The following is a 20,502-nucleotide window of genomic DNA, read 5'->3' as shown; positions in this document are numbered from 1 at the left end:
CTATACATTTATGTTTTGGTATAAATATATACATGTGTTTTTACATAAAATCATATTCAAATAAAATTAGTAGCGAAAAATTATTAAATTCGACAAAGGTGATAATATACCAATTATCACCAAATCCAAATCATTTCCGTAAATCGATCAAAATCTTTTGCAATTTCAATTTGTCGCAAACATTTTTCAGCATTAAAAATAGTGAAGTGATTACTCATCACATATTTTAAAAGATGCCACACAAGTTATTTCTTCCAAGAATCAAAAAGTGCCAATATTTTTATAGCAATTGCAGTAGAGCTTTGAGTGTACATTCTACATTTTTGCCTGGCCAGTAATAGTAAATTGCAATAGTCGCCTATGACAAACGTCAATATTTTTATATTATAGTTTTTACACAAGTAAAGTGATGTAAAAATGTACATATGTATTGTATTTTGAATATACGAAGCCTCGATTACACATCTTTGTAAATTCACTCACGTAGTGTTTATTCTCTTCTCGTTTTTTTCAGGTAAGAACCGCCAGGCGTAGCGTCAAAGCGGTAAAATTTCCTCATGAACGCAAATCGGCTTTTATTTGGATTAGTCACCATAAAGCGTATGTGAATAAATCTCATAAAATTATACATATGTACATACGTTTGCATATTGAATTCTATACATACATACATATATTTAATATATAATATTTTCTATATGTAATATATGCAAGCACATACGCAGTGCTGTGAGTCTTGTATTTTTTGCAGTTTAAAAGTCAAGATTTGAGTTTATATGTATAAAGAAATATGAATGCCTAACATTAATAGCCCTGGGCAGCGCGTATATTTTTTAGGCTTGCTCAACAAGAATTCGTCATTATCTGAAACAAGGTGTGTCACCACGCAATTCCATATAAAGCTGCTTACGTTAAGACAAATAATCACTATTTACTGAATCAAAGGTGTTCGAACACATATTAATAAGTAGATAGGAGAGTAGCTCAGGTTCGAGAAACTTGTGGTTTGATTCCCTTATTTTAAAATGGTCTTATTGTCAAGCGGTATCGGTATACGTAACTCCATAACATAGATACGATATGTACATACATATTTATGTAACGAAACTAATATTCCCTTCGATAACAACTAGTGAATCTAAGCTAATTCAACAAGATTGACATATTAATTTACAACATAATGCAATGCAACAACAAGCAAAAAAGTGCGAAGTTCGGGAAAGTATACTATATGGACTAAAATGCCTTTGGTCTAACAATTTGGCCTAACTTTGGTCTTGACGTCCAAGTGATCCATTAACGCACAATAATATTGTTTGGCGGCGGTTTGGGTGTCTTTTACAGGGAAACAGCTATTCTGCAGGCTGCCGATTGAACTCAGGTGTGTAATGTTGTCTCTATTGCCACAAAAAGGTACATAAGTCGTACTAATTGCGCTTAGTAAAGGTCAGATTGTCTTCTGAGAGTCGGTAACCCTATCGTGCAAATCTTTTTCATTTGAAAGTGATTTTTGAATATTTTTACCATTGCGTTCCTTTGACTTTTCAACTAAATCACACAATTTCATTTAATGAAGTTTATGAACTTCCGTGATGTTTTCTGACGTTACTGATCGTGATTGTGATCAACCTAAACTGGGTGCTTTATGTTTACGTTGGTACGGTTATGGTCCTTTGTGGAACCATAGAAAAGAAGAACTCCTGTGTTCGAACTTATAAATTAACAAAATACATAATAGCCAATATCTACGTCAATAGGCGTTTAATTTCAACTCTTGCCAGTTCGGTGGGATATCTGAAGGTATGCGCTTCCAAGTGTTTAAGCCTTAACCTCCCAAACGCGGGACAGTCAAGCAGGATGTGCTGAGTTGTTTCCACTTCATTTTCTTCCATATAGCTTCTACAAATGGCGTCTGGTAAGATTACCAACCTTACAGCATGGACGCCAATAAGGCAATGGCCTGGTAAAAACCCCACAACTAAGGAGAGGCTAGCTTTACTGAAGACAAAAAAGCCACTAGATCTTCTGGGATCGGTGTTGGCTCAGCGCAGGCCGAAGCTCAGCTATCTATGTAATAGCAGAACACAAGACGATACGGAAGCACCGACTCCCATTCTACCGATAGCGGTTCTAAGGTGCCTTTCCTTGCTAGCTCATCAGTTTTACAATTTCCAGCGATACGCTTTATAAGACACCGCCATAGTCAGGAAGTCTGAAGATGGAGTCCTGACAATAGACCTCTCCACTAACATTCCCCCCAAGCTTTGACCCATCCGCACAGAAGCTCACTGCCCCTCTTCTCCAACGGCTTCCTCCCACCCATAGCTCCGTCGTCATGTTTATTGTATTATGTCTGACTTATTCAATTTCTTAATTTATAAAGACAAAGGTTTAAGTTTGTGTACAACAACTCTTAAGACGCTCCACTTTTCCAACTTCCATATCTTTAGAAATAAAAGTTTATAGTGTGTGGTGTTTTCAAGAATAATATTTCTATTTGCCCTCAGATATCCGGATACTATTTTAGTAGAATGTTCACATTAAACCTAGAATATTTACGTCAAGCGCTCTTAATCTGCTTTAAACAAGTTTATATATATCTAAATGCATCATGCATCATGAATATCATGGCGATTGTAAGGTATACTATATATTTAACTTTATGAATAAAGTGGTTAAACCAGTAATTGCAGATTTCTAAGCACACTTTTGCAGACGACTTTATATATACGGTTAGTATTTGCGCCTGCCACATACGGCTTTCACGCTCACATTTGTGCATCAGAGTGCAATTAATATAAGGAAACCTGCCAGCTGACATAACAACTTTCGTGCTGCTTAAAGTGCAAGTAAAAGCAAAATGCAACGGTCTCAAGTGGTCAGACGGTATAACCGTTAGGAGCTTACGTGCTAAAGTCATATTAGTTCAATAACGCATAAACCGCTTTCACTGTTTACAAATGCAAGTGATTCCAACGGTGCAAGATGGGCATAAATTGCGCTTGAAGCATTTTTTGTAAACAAAACATTGAAAATATTAGCAATATATTACATATCTTAAAATATGTTTATGATAAAGGAGTTTTCAAGTTCCTAATGAGGCCTACGGCCGACTACGGCTAAGAAGTGAAGTTAGTGGATGCTCAAAGCCGAGCCGAGGGCAAAACGAATTTCACTCAGCGCTGATCAGTTGTAGGTAACCCAAAGTGGTTGCGAGATTCAGCGCTGAATTCCGCGCGTACTTTGCTGTTATACTGTTTTGCTCTGTTCTGTTTTTTGTAAGTAACAGTTTCTTTTAACCTCAAATCATTTGGTTCGAATAACATTTTATTTAAAGCAAGAATAATAATTAACTATTAGTGTTTTGTGCCAAAAACAAAAATTACAAAATCCGTTTATTTACTACTCCCCGACAGATCAAGAAATTGGAGTCATAAATTTGGTCTTAAATATATTAAGAGCGGGTATTTTAAATATTGCTCTACCAAATTCATCGTAATTCTTTGTATGCAAAACTTGAGACCAACATACAAATGAGCTATGCAACAGGCGAGTCAGTGCCGAAAAGCGCTTCGAAGGTCATTTCACGCTTTCGTCAGCTTTGCGCAATACTCAGTTTTGAGCGCTCACTCTACAGGCACCCTTAGTCTACCAGCCAAACGATGGATGGATGATCAAAAAATGTAATTTAACACAGTCGACATCGAGACCAATATCGATCTTGGCGAACTTCCAACCTTTTTATGCCATTTTTATAGTATTTGTGAGAATAAGGATATGTGTAGTTACTGAATCTTTGATGAAACATAAATTTCTTCAACTTTCAATTGGGTTGTTTTTCAACGATTTCCTTTTTCGCATGTTTCAGTCGACCAAACAACAATATCGTGGAAGATATATGTATGTACATATATCAAGAATTACGTGAATTGGACATCATACAATTAATTTGATTTTTCTTTAAATCCCTTATTTAAAGATCATATTTTATGTTGAAGAAACCAAACAATAATGAACACGTTGCTTTACCGAAGATTTTTAATGCTTGTTTTTGTTTAAACATATTATATAGAAGCAGATTATGATTTTGCCTTAGATATATCTCACCATAAATAATGACACATTATATTTATATGACTAATTATAACTAGATTGGTAGAATGATTTATGAGTAAGAAATTTTGCGAACGGAAAGTATTCGTTGACGGAACATCTCTTCAAAGCAATCGAGTTTCGTGTAAAGCAAGTCATTTCACATACATACATATATCTATACATCTTAATAGTGCTCTGCGAACTGAAGCGCTAACAACTTAATTGTCAGATGCCTAGCTACTTGTAGAACTGTGAAGCCACTGTTTTTTTTTATTTCGCAAAACTGATGAGGGATGAAGAAACTTAATTGCGGTCCCACTAACAACTACATGATGTAGATAGAAACAGATATTTTGCGGTGGTATGGATATATTTAAGAGTATGTTATCGCAAAAGTGTGCCATTCAAAATCTGTTACTTCTATTATAGAATGTTGTAAAATTTAGTAAATTTTTTAAGTATGTGTTCCTTAATATAAATTTTCGTGTATTTGACTCATTCATATGTTTTTTATGTTAATGATATATTGACTTCTTGTCCGCTTCAGCTGCCAAACCGATTATACCGTGGCTTTGTGCTCAATTTCTTGTAGGTACATTGACCTTTTCTTCCAAAATTTATATGGTCTACATTTCAGAGAACTAATACAATATACAGGTACACCAACCGCCATTTCTTTTGTTGTGTATGTAAATACAGACACATATATGGTACATACATATGTATGTATTTAGCACATATAAGTATTGTGATTCTCAGTGGTGAGTTAAGTCAGCGGAAATTGAGAAGATTGTTTTGCAAAAATATAATATATGCTTATGTAAAATTAAATAAATGTTAGAAATACATAATGTTATATTTTTCGCTTCTCCTCTACCAGATATGTTTGTTTCCGATGTATTGATTTCTTTAAATATATATAATAAATTGTATATAAAGCGAAGTATATATTCTTATAAACAAAGAGGTATTAAAGATGAACGATTTTTTTGTTTTAACGTGGCTATACAAACACATTAGCTTTGTTCATGCATTTTCTATTAGTATTAGGGCTAATTTACAAATCTATATGCATTTTTCAGCTTGATATTTCTAAAGAGAAATTTTTATAAATTTTGTTGTTATGCTATTAATTTTTGTGCGTGTATTTAAGAACATGTTGGAATGCTTCAGATTGAAGTGGTATAATTAACACAAAAAAACTCTCTAAAACTTCAAGCATCCTCAATTCTTCAGTTTTCATTGTCTTTCGTGGACTAGTACATACCACGTGTCGGCGGTACAAAGCGCATGCCTACAAACTTGGAATTAATCAGAGTGACTGATGTAAGAATTCGTTTTCAGTACTGTCAAAACACACAAATGGCCGTGTGCCCGATAACCAGCGGTGGACCACTAATTACGGCAATCAACGCCAACACTCAGTTTTATGTGGCAACATCATTGCTCCTTTACGTTAATACTTTTTAGCTTTAGCGTTGTTGCGTTCTTCATCACTTATGTATATGTAGACGAGGTTGTTACTTAAAATTCTACTTCGGCTTTAAGCTTGAAACCATTTGTTTGTGCCAAAATCAGCACGGCTAATAATCAGAGAGACAGACAGTTTGACACACGTCTGAAGCACATGAGTACAGCATGTGAGAAGCAGCAGCTTATAGGCGGAATGAACTGCTGTTTGGATATGCATGGTGACAGCGCAGGCAGGCGAGACTTAGAGCGATACGAGAAATAGTGATTAATCATTTTTGTTTTGCTCAGTATTTTAAAACATTTTTTCCGTCGGCTAAATGCTAATTTGGCATGATGATGTCAGTACCATGCGACTTGGTTGCAACATTCACTGAATTGTTGAAAGAGGGCACTAACAGTTGCAAATAAAAGTTAAAAATTGCTCTTCCAATATATCTACATGTTTAAAAAATGCTTATCGTTAATAACTTACAGACTTATGCCGAAGGCAAGTAATAAAGCTCCAAATTAGCGCGCACTAAACATACGAGTAATATAACTGTTCTTGCTCTGGAAATAATTTTTCATATAATCCGATAACTTACTGCACTGTGCTCTCGTAGATGTATCAAGTTATGTGACAGTTGACTTGATCACAAATTGATATATCTTAGTGCAGCTTGGTCATTTATGCCTGTTAACCACATTAGGGGAATCGAAGCATAGCATCTTCAGAGTATAAATAGTTAAGCGAACTTAAGAATATTATGGCTTGTGAGTATTTTTTAGATTGAATCACGGGTGGTTTTTAGGATTATTCTGTTGAGTACTATATTTTGAATGAAACCTGAAATTTTGACTTTCTTTATAATAATTATTTTAACATTCACTTTGGAGAGCTTGCTTCTTGTAATATATAAGTATTCTATTTTATACAAGATAATGTATATATCTTTGTATGCTAGTCTCAAGAGTTTTATTCGCAATTTCTCTTGCGAATTTCCCCTTACTTCCATTTGTCTATCTAATGGCATACTCGTACTAAATTTAAAAGACGATTTACCAAGAAAACATTACCTCAAAGTTAATTTCGTTTAACTTGTTGTGGCAGCTTTCTACGTAAGAGTATCAAGATGTTTCCCATTCTGCTGGATAGATCAAAACACAACACAAATTGAACAAAATACTGTTTTATATAAGTGAAACTTGGTGAAAGAAGACAATACACCAAAAGAGAAAAGCCAAAATACATATATAAAAACTTTTGGGTAGCAATACGATATTCATCAAAGGTGCTCCTAAAGAGGGTCAAATAAGCAGACGCCAAATGCAACAGAATTGAAGAGAATCAAAAACAAAAACTTAATAGCGATCTTTTGATTTGTTCGTGCCTTTAAAAAGTAATGACGACCACAACTCATTACATGGTTATCACAACAATCATTTACCAACAATTGTATAAACAAATTGGAACAAGCATTAAGTACCCATTATAAGCGTGGCTTTAACAATGTCAACAAGAAAAGACGTTGAACACTCTGAATGCCTTTGTGTCCTACAATATGAAAGTGTCAATTTGGATGTTTCTACGACTGTGGTACTACAAAACAGAATGCTTGCTGCACAAGCTGCACTCACTTTTCGGTTTACTCTTAGCTCATGATTTTTTAGTTCTACTATTGTTAATGACACTCAGCCGTAAATGTATATTTACACACATACAAATGGCATGCGGAGAGCAAGTCAAGTGGCATGGAAGATGGGATGAAGCTACGCTTGCCGCTTTCAGCAATGCGCTTAATTATCTGATGGCACTAAACTAGAGTTACTGTGAGACCTTCAAGTACCTGCCGGGCCAAGCGAACACAATATTAACAAATTTGAAAAAAAACCGTCTTAGTCATTGGTAGAAATTCCAATGGTTGCTGTTGAAAAGACGTCCCTTTATACGAGTGCTTTTCAAACATCATTGATGGTTTGTGGAAAAAATATTTAATCTCAAAAAATATTCCAATTCCTTTAAAACGGTAGGCAAAGAAGCTAATCTTCATTTAGATAATTTTAGAGTATAGATTAGTAAATATGTTTAATAATCATCCGTACAACTAATATGTGCTCTCTGCCTTATTTTTGACATATGACCTTTCTAGAAACAACATTCCCCAGCAAACCATTGACAATACTAACATTAATTACATCCCTCGTCTATGGTTAAATTGCTGCCATCTTCAGTGATTTAACACCGTTGGTGAACAACCGTAACCGAGTACAAAGGGGTCAACATTCTTCAACATATAGCCATGTGAGTTGGTAATTATCACCAATGTCATTGCGTGAGCGTATCACCAAATTTAAACACATGTTTATAGACCTCAAGTGTTACGGTGGCAAACACAAACATACAATTTATTGCGCTGCATTGGAGCATGAACTCCTAAAACGACTGGGTACCTGTGTCTGCGTACGAACGTGACTGCTAATATTCCACAAACTGTTGTCGCATTCTAGAGCTATAGACGGTTTCATTGACAAAATGATAGAAACTCTGCGCTAGGCAGGAAGGCACTGAGCAAAGTGTACACAGAGTTCAAAATAGTTGAGAAGTCAGAGTGTTATGTGCAGATGAACTCTTGTTTGTATAATATACATTTATGTTTTGAAAGCAGTTTACTTTGCGACAATGGTCATACCATAAGTGGGAATTAAAGAAATTACCGCTTTAATCGTTCATCTTATGATGTAATCAAAACAGAAAAGGTGAAAAGTAAATTGAGTGTAATGCAGTAATAAGTAAGAGCCAAAGAGGAAAGTCGATAGTAAAACGAATGTAAAGTCAATTGTGGGCACAAATGGATTTAAATGCGAATGTATGTGGAGAGAAAACGTTAACAGCGATGAACATTTGCTAAAGCAAGGCAAAGCAGGCCACAACTAAAGCGGCGGTTGGCAGTGAAGGCCACTTTTCGACTCGACCAAAACCAGTCAATTTTCGTCAGTTATAGCTGGCTTTAAGCAAGCAAATTGCTACAGCGTCATTAGGCAGCGGTAGAAATAACATTAAAATATAAGCGATAGTATAAAAGAAAAGGCGAAGAACAAAAGAAACTAAATAGAAATAATACTGGCGCTGATATAAGCGCTTGTCAAGCTTGGAATTGAGGCTATTCTGGCGCGTGCACTGCCGGAAAACCACTAAAACCACTCACGACGAAACAATAATAGGCAAAAAATGGGGATATATAAGAAGGCTAAGCCAATCACAACAATATAAAATCAAAGTTTTACAGCAGGCTATTCCATTCTTATTCGCAAAATGAAGAAAAAAATACAAATAATGTGCCATTGGCAACGCTGGCATCCGTATTGTTGACCGCGCCGAAAGTCTTGACTCTTTGCAGATTGACTTTGGCAGCAGCAAAAATATGGAAAATGCTTCTAACGAATCGTGGCCAAGTTAAGCGAGTCGCAAATTAAGGATTATTAGCTGCTAAAAGCTAAATTTATTTACCGCAATAAAAATAGTTCATTTATTTTCTCGCATTTACATTCTATACGTACATAATTTGTGCTATGTTACGGAAAAGATAAAAAATGTTTGTAGAAAAAATTCCATATTGTCTTCGCATAAATGCATTTTAATGAATGCATAATAGTGATCCCGTACATACTTATATAAAACTCATTCTGTATGTACTATCATTATAGCCTTACTTAAAAATCCGAATATCACGAAAATTATTAATGATAGCAATTTTGCACTCAGATCTTTTTTGTAGCAAATAAAATTTTCTAGTAGTTTGTCATTTAAATTTTTTCTGTAGCTCTTGTCATTTACGAGATACATATATACAAAAAAATGGAATTTTTGTCGAAAAATCAGGTTTAGAGTCCCGCACTACCTCGCCGGTGTGAGTTTTGACTTTGTCGCAATGGACACTTTTGTGGAGTGTTCAATTCTGAGTAATATGTGTCTAAAGTCAAAGCCATGCCATAAAATGCCTCTGAGCTATAAAAGTTTAAAGATAATAATTCACGATTTTCATGTATTTTCAATGGAGAATTTTTACATGCCTCGGTCCAGTCCTTAATGTTAATATTAAAGGCTCAAATTTTCAGGGAATTTTTTTTAGGGTATTTCCAATGAAATTTCATGAAAGGATTGAAAAAAAAATGAATTGTTAAAAAAAAAACCCTAATATATATATATATAATATTATAATTTTACCCATTGTAAAAGTCGCAACGCACTACTGAGGTGTACTGACTCAAGCACCGGTTATAAACAAACTGGTTTACAGATCGCGTTCATATTTGGTATAGTAGTTAAAGACAGTCCTACCAATTTAGCAAAATATATTATTTTGAAATATCTTTTACCCGAGGAATTTATTTACTATTTTTTTTGATTTATGTATTCGCTCTTTATTTCTACCATGAATCTGAAAACTACCTCAACAAAGGTTCTAGAAATTTTTCTCGATAACCAATATTTATAGAAGTGATGTATGAGGCAATGCCAATGGCCAACCGTCTCATGATTTTAAGCCATTGGAGCCAGCATCGGCGTCACTGCCGCACGATGTCATACTCGTAATGAACTTAGGCTAAACTGACAATTGTTTTCATTTCTCAGTAGAGAAGATTAGACCAATGGTTCTGCAATTGACGAATCGAAGAGTAAAACAGGAATAGGTGCGGGTTACTTTTATAGTGATCCATACGTAGAATGCAGCTTCAAACTAAATGACTACAATTCAAGAGTTCTGTCCGAAATTGTGGGCATGAAAGAAGGTGCCATGTGGGCTTCAGCTCTAACCCACCATAAACATTTTAGTGAATAGCCAAACGGTAATTAAGGCTATTCGAAGCACCAATACAAAGTATTATTGGATTAGGTAGAGACATTATTTCCCTAAACGTTCTTCTTCTTCAGGCCATTCAGCTCCTTTAAAGGTTTTTTGAGGCAATACGTATATACCCTACAGCAATACCTCAGGTCTTCGAATCAAGCAACATAGAGCATACCACAAAATAACATTGGAGTAGTGCGGGACAGACCACAAGCTCCGACTTCTAGGCAAAATGAAGCTTAGTAACATTGTAGTAGTTATCACAGGACACCAACCCTTAATGTACCACCTGCAAAAAATGGAAAAAGTGGATTCGGCGGACTGCAGGTCAAGCACGAAGTATACTTCGAGGTGGAACTCCTTCAGCCGGATGAGATCAATGCTCTAACTTAAGAGACACTGGGCAGCTGACGTGGGAAACTATCGGGTTTTTTCCCAAATCAATTGATTTGCTGGATAAGGCTTGATTTGGTTACCACCCGCTGCCTGCTAACTGGCACTCATGCGCTGCCCTTTTCAATCAACCAACCAATCAATTGTATTATTAACTGCTTCTTTAGGATAGATAAAAATGTAAAAGTTCTTAGTTAATTGCCACCATTTAGCCCAGTTCAAGCTGCTCATAAAATTGACCTACTTCAATGCATCGCAGATTATTCTGGTTCCTCTCTCCTAAAAGCAGTGCTAATGATTTATTCCAAATACATGACTTTATATGTGGTGATTTCTTCTTCTTCTTCTGCGGTTATAGCCGAGAGTAGAGATTTAGAATAGCTTTACCTTTTGATCAACGTCTGCGTGTTACAAGCTTCAAATCACTACTGCGAACACAAGTTGGCCGTCGACTTAGTATTTAGAATGGTTGTTCCATGGTCATTTCACAACCTAAAACACCAATAATTGTGGACATCTACATGTAAAATATGCCATTCCTATCTAAAGTGCCGCTAATATTAGTGTATATACTGCAGTAGGTATGTATATTTAACAGTGTGTTTGCAAGTATAGCACTTAGCCTAGAAAGATAGACAAAGTTACTACAATCCGTTTTCATATACACACGTTTGTGCGCATAGTAGAATGCGGTCAAAGTGAATTATGTCGAAGCGTAAATGTCCAACGAAGTTGGCAATTTGTGCCCAGAACCACCAGGCTCTTGTGATAGACCAAACACCGACAGCATGCATATACCATAATTTACAAACGAAGTGAACTCATGCTGTGCCTTAACTTAAAATACCTATGCGTTAACTACAGACATTCGTACATATGGGCACGTAGTGCTCTACTGTAAGAAGGGCATTTTATCATGTTTGCAGGCTGAAAGTACCGGACCGTCGACAGCAGCTGCAGATGCAGATTTTACAAATAAGTAACTACAGCACGGTTGTCATGTCATGTTGACCGGTTGTTCGGGCGAACACACCCATACACGCTCAACATATGTCTGTGCAGATAGATAGTATAGTTCATGTTACAATAGCAGTTATGCTGATAAGCTTTTTCTTCTAGACGTAGTTGGTACGTGTGCTTATATGAGCACAAATGTACACATTTTCTTATAAATTTATGTCGTAAAACAAAGCTAGTATCCAGGCAAATAAACTCAAGTTATTGCGAGCCCACTTCTTACTGTGTCATAAAAAAGTTGTGTACCACAAGGCGGATAAGTACAAATATTCTTACCTTTAGTAGTCACTATCTGTAACAAATATCCTTCGGAGAAGTGAGTGCACAAAGTACGAATATGGTATAAACTGTTCTCAGATTGGACCACGGAGTAACGGGCTTTCTTTCAGCATGAGAGAAAATCTGAAATGCAGAATTATGAGTATTATTTCTTAAATATTACGGAGCTTAGTGTTTGAGTTTGCGTTTTATTTACAAATAGTTTATTTTAGCTGATTTATCTGTAGCATAGTTTCCGGAACAACTACTGATTTTGAGCGGACTTCAAGAAATTCGTATTGGAATTCCTCATATCATCGATAAATGCTAGTCCTTGATGGAGCGTCATCGTTCAAAATCGAATTAAGTTCATTGATGCACAGTTGCTGAGATAATCCTTCGAAGGTTGCAAAAAATTTCCGCGCGAAAGTCGAATGTGGTATACGGTTGATATTAACATAGGAAAGCAAAAAGAAATGAATCATTCACCTCAACTGCTCACTTTTAACGTTACATCAGAAGTTACAAAAGGGGATGGAGCAATATTACCTTGACAAGCTAGAGAGCCGGGAGAGTCTTCTCTATATTGTTGGAACTCCAAATATGGAAATTTTACTCATTATCATAAAATGAAATGTGTTTCAGAGAAATGCGGCTCAAATGTGATAGAACTGTAGATTCGTGTTTGTAGCACTAGACGTGAAGTTTGGAAATTAATTTGTATGCTCTTAGAAGTTATTACTGTGTATCATGACATAAATGTCTAATGTTTACCTTGCTGATATTATGTATAAAATAAACTGTTTTAATATATTAGAGTATGATAGGAGTACCGGTTATATTATATACATATATTTTGTATATTAGGGTGTTCTTTTCCCAGTCCCATTATTCAGTCCCATTATGAAATGTCCTTGGAAATACCCTAAACAAATTCCCCGAAAATTTGAGCCCTTAATATTAACATTTAGTACTGGACCAAGGCATGTAAAATGTTTCCATTGAAAATACACGACAATCGTGATTTTTTTGTCTTTAAATTTGTATAGCTCAGAGGCATTTTATGGCATCGATTTGACTTTAGACACATATTCCTCAGAATTGAACACTCTACAAAAGTGGCCATTGTAGCAAAGTCGAAACTCACATCGGCGAGGTAGTATGGGGCTCTAAAACTGATTTTTCCACGAAATTCTCATTTTTTTGTATATATCTCGTAAATGAGAAGAGCTATAGAAAAAATGTACATGACAAACTTGTAGAAAATTTTTTAAAAAGGTCCGAGGTCAAAATCGCTATCATTAATACTTCTCGAGATATTTGGCTTTTTAAGTAAAGCTTTATAGAATTTTCATAGATGGTATGTAATAAAAAAGCTACGAAAATTCCATACAGCATTAATTAACTATATGGAATCTATATTCTTAGCAAAGTTGAGATTAATATCTACAACAACAATCTCTCAACCTAGTTTTTGAGCTATAAATATTTTAAAATGAACAGAGAACGCAATTTTATGTATCATATATGTATATAAACTGTATGTAAATACATACATCGGCAATAGAAAATAGATTAAAGCTGAAGTATTGTTGAGCTAATGATTGGGCACCTGAGTACGAGTGTGGTTGAACGCGAAATGGCCAAGCAACAATATGAAACCCACATACCAAGAAATACTTTCAAAAGTACGTAGTAAGAAAAATGTCAAAGCTTGCGACCACAAGCGTTAGAGTGCAGCTGTGGCAAAAATAAAGTTGCTATCAAAAGTAATTGTTGCACGCTCATTTCAATAGCTGCAGCTGTGCACAGATCCAGCCACAATTTATACACCGAGTTAAAAGTGGGAAGTTGGCAGAACGGTCGCGACTGGCGACATTGGCAAAATAAGTAAAACCAGTAATTCAAATGTGCCTTACCATAATACTGAGTCAAATTCACATATCCATAAATGTATCTAACTGCATAAATTAACAATAAGTATATGTAAGAACACTACATAAAGCATTGGTTTGCAGCCAAGTTACCAAAAGTCAACAGCTTTACTATATTATGGATTAAAAGCTATTGGATCAAGAGCATAAAAAATAAAGAGTTCGAATAATAAGCTCGTTTTATCTCAAAATCATTAAAATGTACATGTTGTTATTTAAAACCTTTGTTTCTCACCGAGCAACATTTAAAATTTGTCTTTGGTGTCGAAGGCTCTTGCCATCCATATTGTTACCTTAAAGTACGGCTTATTTTTATTACCAAAAACGTAAGCAAATTTCGACAGCTTGTCATTTTCCCTTACAATTTATATCATTTTATCTCCAACTACATGACAATAAAAACATTAATGCATTAAGATTTACAAGCTATACGCATACATATAGTACATAAGACAATATTAAATACTGCATGATTATTATTATTTCATTTGACTGTGGAGAACTTGTAAATAGTTACTATAACCTTTTAATTTAATTTATATACAACTATATTTGCACCACAAAACCATTACAGTTACCGTTCGTTCTTTATTTGCAGGCGTTAAAAATTAAAACTCACAGTAAGAGAAAATATAAAGCGCTTTTTCTACAAACAAATTGATCGAAAATGGGCTGGCCGCCTCTGCTATGGTGTCTGCTGTTAGCACTGAGCACAACAGTTCTTCTCAATGGTGTTCAAGCGCAATCGAATTATGTACAGCAAGGAGATAGCGGAAACTACACAACGAACGGACTGCCTGAGGAAGCTACTTTGGATGGGAAGGTAGGTTCTCTCAGAATTTGAGTGTCATTTTGAATATTCTGTAAGCACAGATTTGGTTCAGTAAAAGTCATTTTATAAGTTTTTAAAAGTTATTTAGGTTTTACAGTAGATATATGTATATATGCTTAAAAGCTTAATAGTATATACATACATTCATGAGCAAAAAATACCGCCCTTCACATTTTAATTGTTTAGAACATAAAATGGTATAAAAATATATACATCTTGATTTTGATTGGTCAGTTCTGAACAATTTCTTAGGAAATTTTAGCGATGGCTTCTATTATAATCTCTGGCAAAAAAAAAGTTTCCCAACTGCTGACATGATTCCGGCCGAAGGAGAAAACAATTAAATTCAAAAAGGTTATTAAAGTTAAATTTCATATACAATAACCTACGATTTTTGGAAAATATCAAAAATTAACAAAGTAGTTCATTTTTTCAGAACTTCGTTTTTTAGGTAAAAAATGTGGATTCGATAAAAACGCATTTTAAGTTTCAACTATCTGTGAAATACCTCCGAACGGTCGCTCTTTGTAACGCTGCCATTCACAAACTATTCAAATACGATCTTGCTGATTCCACAGTATATTTTTGTAAATATAAACTATCGAAAAACCAAAAAAAGTATATATTTTTAGAAAGTGTCAAACTGGATTAGCCCTTAAGTGTTGAATAAATATTTTTACTCTTTCAAACTACATCACGAACTTAATTCAATGAGCTCCTTTAAACGTTATGTAACGATCAGATGAAAGACAATGAAATGATGTTTAGTATTAACAAGACTCACTCTATGAAGAGTCCAGAATCGAAGTATTTATCGAAAATTTCAACATGTGTAAAAAGTAAAAGGGATTTTTTTTTGTAATATACCATATAAAATTGATATGCTATAAAGTGGCAATGCTGTCTTATAAGCTTCAACACTTTAAAAATAGCTGAACTAATTTGTTTTTTCAGGTTACCAAGTTAGATGATATCAGTCCATTGATATTTTTGAATCGCACGAAAGCAGCGCTTAATTGTGCCGCCGGTTCAATGCAAGTGAGTATAAACTCTTATATTTTTACGATTGAATATATTGCGAATTCCTTATCACAGGTCGACATGAAGTTCAATGAACCGTTCCACGGCATAATTCAAGCGGATTATGATCGTAGCAGCGCTTGTCGCGTGAATGGCAAAGGTGCCCTGAGTTATAGACTGGAGCTACCCCTTAAAGGATGTGGTACTATACAGGTAATACTTTTGTAAGTATATAGCAAAATTATCGCTAACTTTTCGAAATATACAATTTAGAATCCTACTCGCGTCTTTACCAACAATATAATTGTTCGTTTTCATGCCAATTTGGAAATGGACGGTGATGAGATAATTACAATCGTATGCCGTTATCCGCCGCCCATACCTTCACTGCCACCAGCTCTACCAGCACCTATGTAAGTTACTTATCCTAAATCCCGAACGTTGCGGTATTTTAGATTTATTAGCTGAAGTCACCCTCAAGCTTTATTTTAACTAAAAATTAGTATTAACAATGAAATAGAAATAAAATTAAACCCTTTATTTTTGGTATGATTGAACAGCTTGAATCCCATCGCCACTGGTTCCGTTTTGCAGCCGCCTCTTAAGGGTATACAGCTTCTCCTAATTATTTGCGCTATTATGTTCCTTACATTACTGCTACTTGGTTTGGCTGTGTCATACTACTGTTTGCGCAGTCGCCCAATACCGGTAGTGCGTCGCCTTCCCATGTCCATGGGCAGTGGCTCAGAAATCACCAAATTGAGTGGTAGTAGCATGGGTAATATTAGCGCTTTCGAAGGTGTTAAAATACCACGAGCTATGGTGCCATTGGCGGCTGTACATAGTTCATCGGGTAGCGAAGGTGCGCTCATACCTTCGGACTATCCAAGCGAGTCACATTCCGAAATCGAAGAAATCGATACGAGGTACTTTTTAACCTGCATATTGAGGTGAATTTCAGTAAAACATTTTATTTTCAGATCACTGCCATTCAGCTCAGCAGGTAGCTTTGAAAATCGTGCATTTGTCCAAGAGACTTCCAGCATTTATAGCGATCACTATGGACATACTCAAGAAGTGCAGGCCGCTAATGCGTTAGCCACTTCAGTTCCTCGTCATCCTATTGCCATTAAGGAATCTTCATCACCGAAATTCGATGTACAAGTACGCGTCAAGAAATCGCCGCCACCACCTCCTTCACCCGTTACCTCAGACACTGAAAGTGTCGCAACACTTCGCCCAGATCGTAATAATCTATCGACTATTATGGAGACACACGAAGACCGTGAAAGTATTATGACTATGGATTCAATGCCCCCACCAGAGGAGACTGTACATACTCAGTTCACATATGTTCCTGAACTGCACCCGGCACCTAAACATACTGCGGAACCATCACCACCACCACCACCAGAGCCTGTGTTCTCCGTATATGCACGCACCCATCATGAAATGGTCGATGGACGTCCTGAGACCTGGTCAGATTTTACTGATGCACCAACAGTTAGTGAGGTCACCGATTTGCAATCTGAAGCACCTGACATGCACTCGGTTGGTGAAATGGTGGATAGTACGCATTTCTTCGAGGCAGATTACCTTCCACCAGAGCCACCAATTGTTGTGAAAAAACCTCAAGTCACATCACACACTGTAGATGACGTATACTTACGTACCATTACTGAAAAGAAGACCATTGAAGACATTGAGAGTCATAAACGGCGTGTTACCGAATATAAGGCGAAGCCTAAGCCATTGCCACCGCCCATTCCCGATCCAACTTGGGATGTTAAGATACGTAATTATCCAACTGAACGCGAACAGCAACGATGGGAGAACTTCTCGGATATTTCAAGTGCTTCTGGCATGACTCTCACGCCTAAAATGGAGCGCTCCGAACTAAGCTTGCCAATAATACCTAAAGAACCGCCACAACAAATCTATGACAACAAAAAGGAGTTGACCAGTCCACAGTTGGTGGGCAATATGAAACCCATTGAAATGCCACCAGAAGATAAGGCTGTGCGCAACTGGGGTGTGCTAATACGCGTCTTGGAAGAACCTGAGTTCTCCGAGGCCGATGATGCCAGTTCCGTGCATTCCAGTGTTCATCCTCTCACACGGTTCATTAGCTATGACGACAAGGCCAAATGGAAAGAGATCATAACTACAGAATCATCATTGCGCACAATGTTGACAGAAGCTGTGGTGCGTGAAGATTTCGAACGAATTCGCCAAGATACTCGTTATGAACGTATATTTGAGCCCCAGACTTGGGATGTTATCATACGTATACTGGCGCCACCCGCTGATGATGATACGGATGTGGAAATGCGCGCACCAAAACGCTCAAAGAAAACCCAACCATGGGACACGCGCTCCAGACGCAGTTCCTTGCCAACATTGTACGAGTACGATAGCGACGGCGGTTCCTCTGTGCGAACCATACGGCAAGATCCAAGTATGCCATTGCGTGACAACAGTTTTAACATGCAACGTTCACGTCGCTCATCGCGTACTTCATATCACACGGATCAAAATGATTTCCGTTCTATGTCTGAAGTTACTGTCGACTTTGGAAGACCTGATCACTTAGACAACGTTTCAGATGCAAGTTCTTTTTATCCGATGCAGTACTACGATGATGAAGATAGACGCTCTTTCCACCGATCGGTTAGTCATCCATCGTTAGCGCGTTCGGCAAGTGAATTTACCGAGCACTGGGCGGCACCAGATGATCTTTCATCGCCAGAAGCCACGCCTAAATCACGCCGTTCGCAACGTATGGTAAGTGGTTCTTTATGTACATACATAAAAATTATAAAAAGTCACCAGTTCTACTATACGAGTAAAATATTATTTGACGGCATTAATGGTCTTAGTGGTTAGTTGATTATTTTAACGTACGAGCGGAGCAATCAATTTCCGTGGTTTAATTCAGATAGTTAATGGCACTTTCGATTTTTTCTCTTATCCAAGTTCAATAAACATTTGAAGGTTTACTAAATCTATTAAACTCTTAAGGTCTGCTAACACCTTGTCAAGTGTCGAAGAAAAAAAAGCGTGTCTAAATTAATAGCAGTTTCGTTGATTCTTCATCAACTCGGCTTAGTGCACGATTTTATTTGTACGACTAGACGACAAAATTGACTTTGTTCCAAACCAATTTTTTCTGGAAAGATGCAATAAAGAAATATCTTCGTTTTTCGACCTTGGTCTCCAAAACGGGGAAAGTCGGAATAATTATTTTACAACATTGATAAAGAAAGAAAACGTGGATTATACTCATATTTTAACTTCCTTATAAAGTTATATAATAAAATTAACAATTAAGTTTTCAATAGGTCCAACTGGTAGGGAAATAAAAAATTATTTTTTTTACTTTCGAGAATATGTTATATACTTATAATTCGCATACAATATGCAAGTATACCTTGACTCTTTTATGATTTTCGAAAAACCCGTTAAACTACCGATTTCTGATTTGGTGGAAAAATTTCCACCTGATCTGTGTAATTAAGAGCAATAAATAGTAAGACTTTGTTTATAATTTTAAATTTCTTAATTTATTCTTCAAATTCTATTTCGTCCCCGCAAAGATCCGACACTTATACTTTTTCTTTACTGGCGTAATCACCGTTTAATTATAGCCGAGTTAAAAACAGCGCGCCAGTGTTTTTTCTTTTCGCTACGTGGTGCCAATTGGATATTTCAAGCGAGGCCTGGTCCTTCTCCACCTGGTCCTTCCAACGGAGTGGAGGTCTTACTCTTCCTCTGCTTCCCCCGGCGGGTACTGCGTCGAATACTTTCAGAGCTGGAATGTTTTCGTCCATTCGGACAACATGACCTATCGTCATCGATTGGGAAATCGGGTTCGCATTCTCCTGGCGTTGTACATTCACTGCCATTCAGCAGGCTGGAAAAGTGTTCCCTTCATAATTTTAGTATGCTATTGGCATCGGTCACTAGGTCACCTTTCGAGGTTCTACAAGAGTGTGCTCCGGTCTTGAAACCTTCTGTTAACCGCCACATCTTTTCGTAGAATTTTCGAGCTTTACTCCTGTCGACCGGCTTATCAAGCTCTTCATACTCACGCATTTCGGCGTCTTTCTTTTTCTGTCTGCAAATATGTCTCGCTTCCCTCTTCAACTCTCGGTATGTATCCCATTCCGCACGTGTTGTGGTCGATCGTAACGTTGCGAGGTAGACAGCCTGTTTTCTCTCCGCTGCGACACGGCACTCCTCGTCATACCAGCTGTTCTTTTGCATTTTCCCAAAACCAAAGGTTTCGGTTGCAGCTGAACGTAAGGAGTTTGAAATGCCGTTCCACAGTTCCTTTATACCGAGTTGTTGATGAGTGCTCTCAGACAGCAGGAATGCAAGTCGAGTAGAAAATCGTTCGGCTGTCTGTTGTTATTGTAGTTTCTCGACGTCGAACCTTCCTTGTGTTTGTTGAAGTGCGTTTTTTGCTGCACAGAGGCGGGTGCGCATCTTGGCTGCGCAACAAGGTAGTGGTCCGAGTCGATGTTAGGACCTCGGAGCACACGCACAGATCCGACACTCATCGCTAATAATAATGCATTTTAGAAATATCCTGGTAGTCTGAAAACATTGTTTCACGGGGGTTAACGCGACGTTGTTTTTCAAAAATTTG

General features: G+C 36.7%; 1 protein-coding gene across 10 annotated transcripts in view; it reads left to right on the top strand.

Annotated features, from left to right (window-relative positions):
* The window catches only part of LOC126759965 (uncharacterized), a 43,181-nt gene that overhangs the window by 18,610 nt on the left and 4,069 nt on the right, over window positions 1-20,502 (top strand). For 9 of the 10 annotated variants that reach the window (XM_050475258.1, XM_050475261.1, XM_050475256.1 and 6 more), the window contains exons 3-8: window positions 14,598-14,822; window positions 15,786-15,869; window positions 15,927-16,064; window positions 16,125-16,264; window positions 16,412-16,777; window positions 16,832-18,635. In XM_050475258.1, coding sequence (XP_050331215.1) covers window positions 14,667-14,822; window positions 15,786-15,869; window positions 15,927-16,064; window positions 16,125-16,264; window positions 16,412-16,777; window positions 16,832-18,635 — 2,688 coding nt within the window. In that variant the 5' untranslated portion in view covers window positions 14,598-14,666. Of the gene's footprint in view, window positions 1-514; window positions 601-14,597; window positions 14,823-15,785; window positions 15,870-15,926; window positions 16,065-16,124; window positions 16,265-16,411; window positions 16,778-16,831; window positions 18,636-20,502 lie in introns of all 10 variants that reach the window. The other variant, XM_050475257.1, reaches the window with a different exon arrangement.

This window comes from Bactrocera neohumeralis, chromosome 5, assembly GCF_024586455.1.
Source record: "Bactrocera neohumeralis isolate Rockhampton chromosome 5, APGP_CSIRO_Bneo_wtdbg2-racon-allhic-juicebox.fasta_v2, whole genome shotgun sequence".
Taxonomy (NCBI): Eukaryota; Metazoa; Arthropoda; class Insecta; order Diptera; family Tephritidae; genus Bactrocera; species Bactrocera neohumeralis.
The sequence above is the reverse complement of the archived record's forward strand: the minus strand, read 5'-3'. Positions and strand labels throughout refer to the sequence as shown.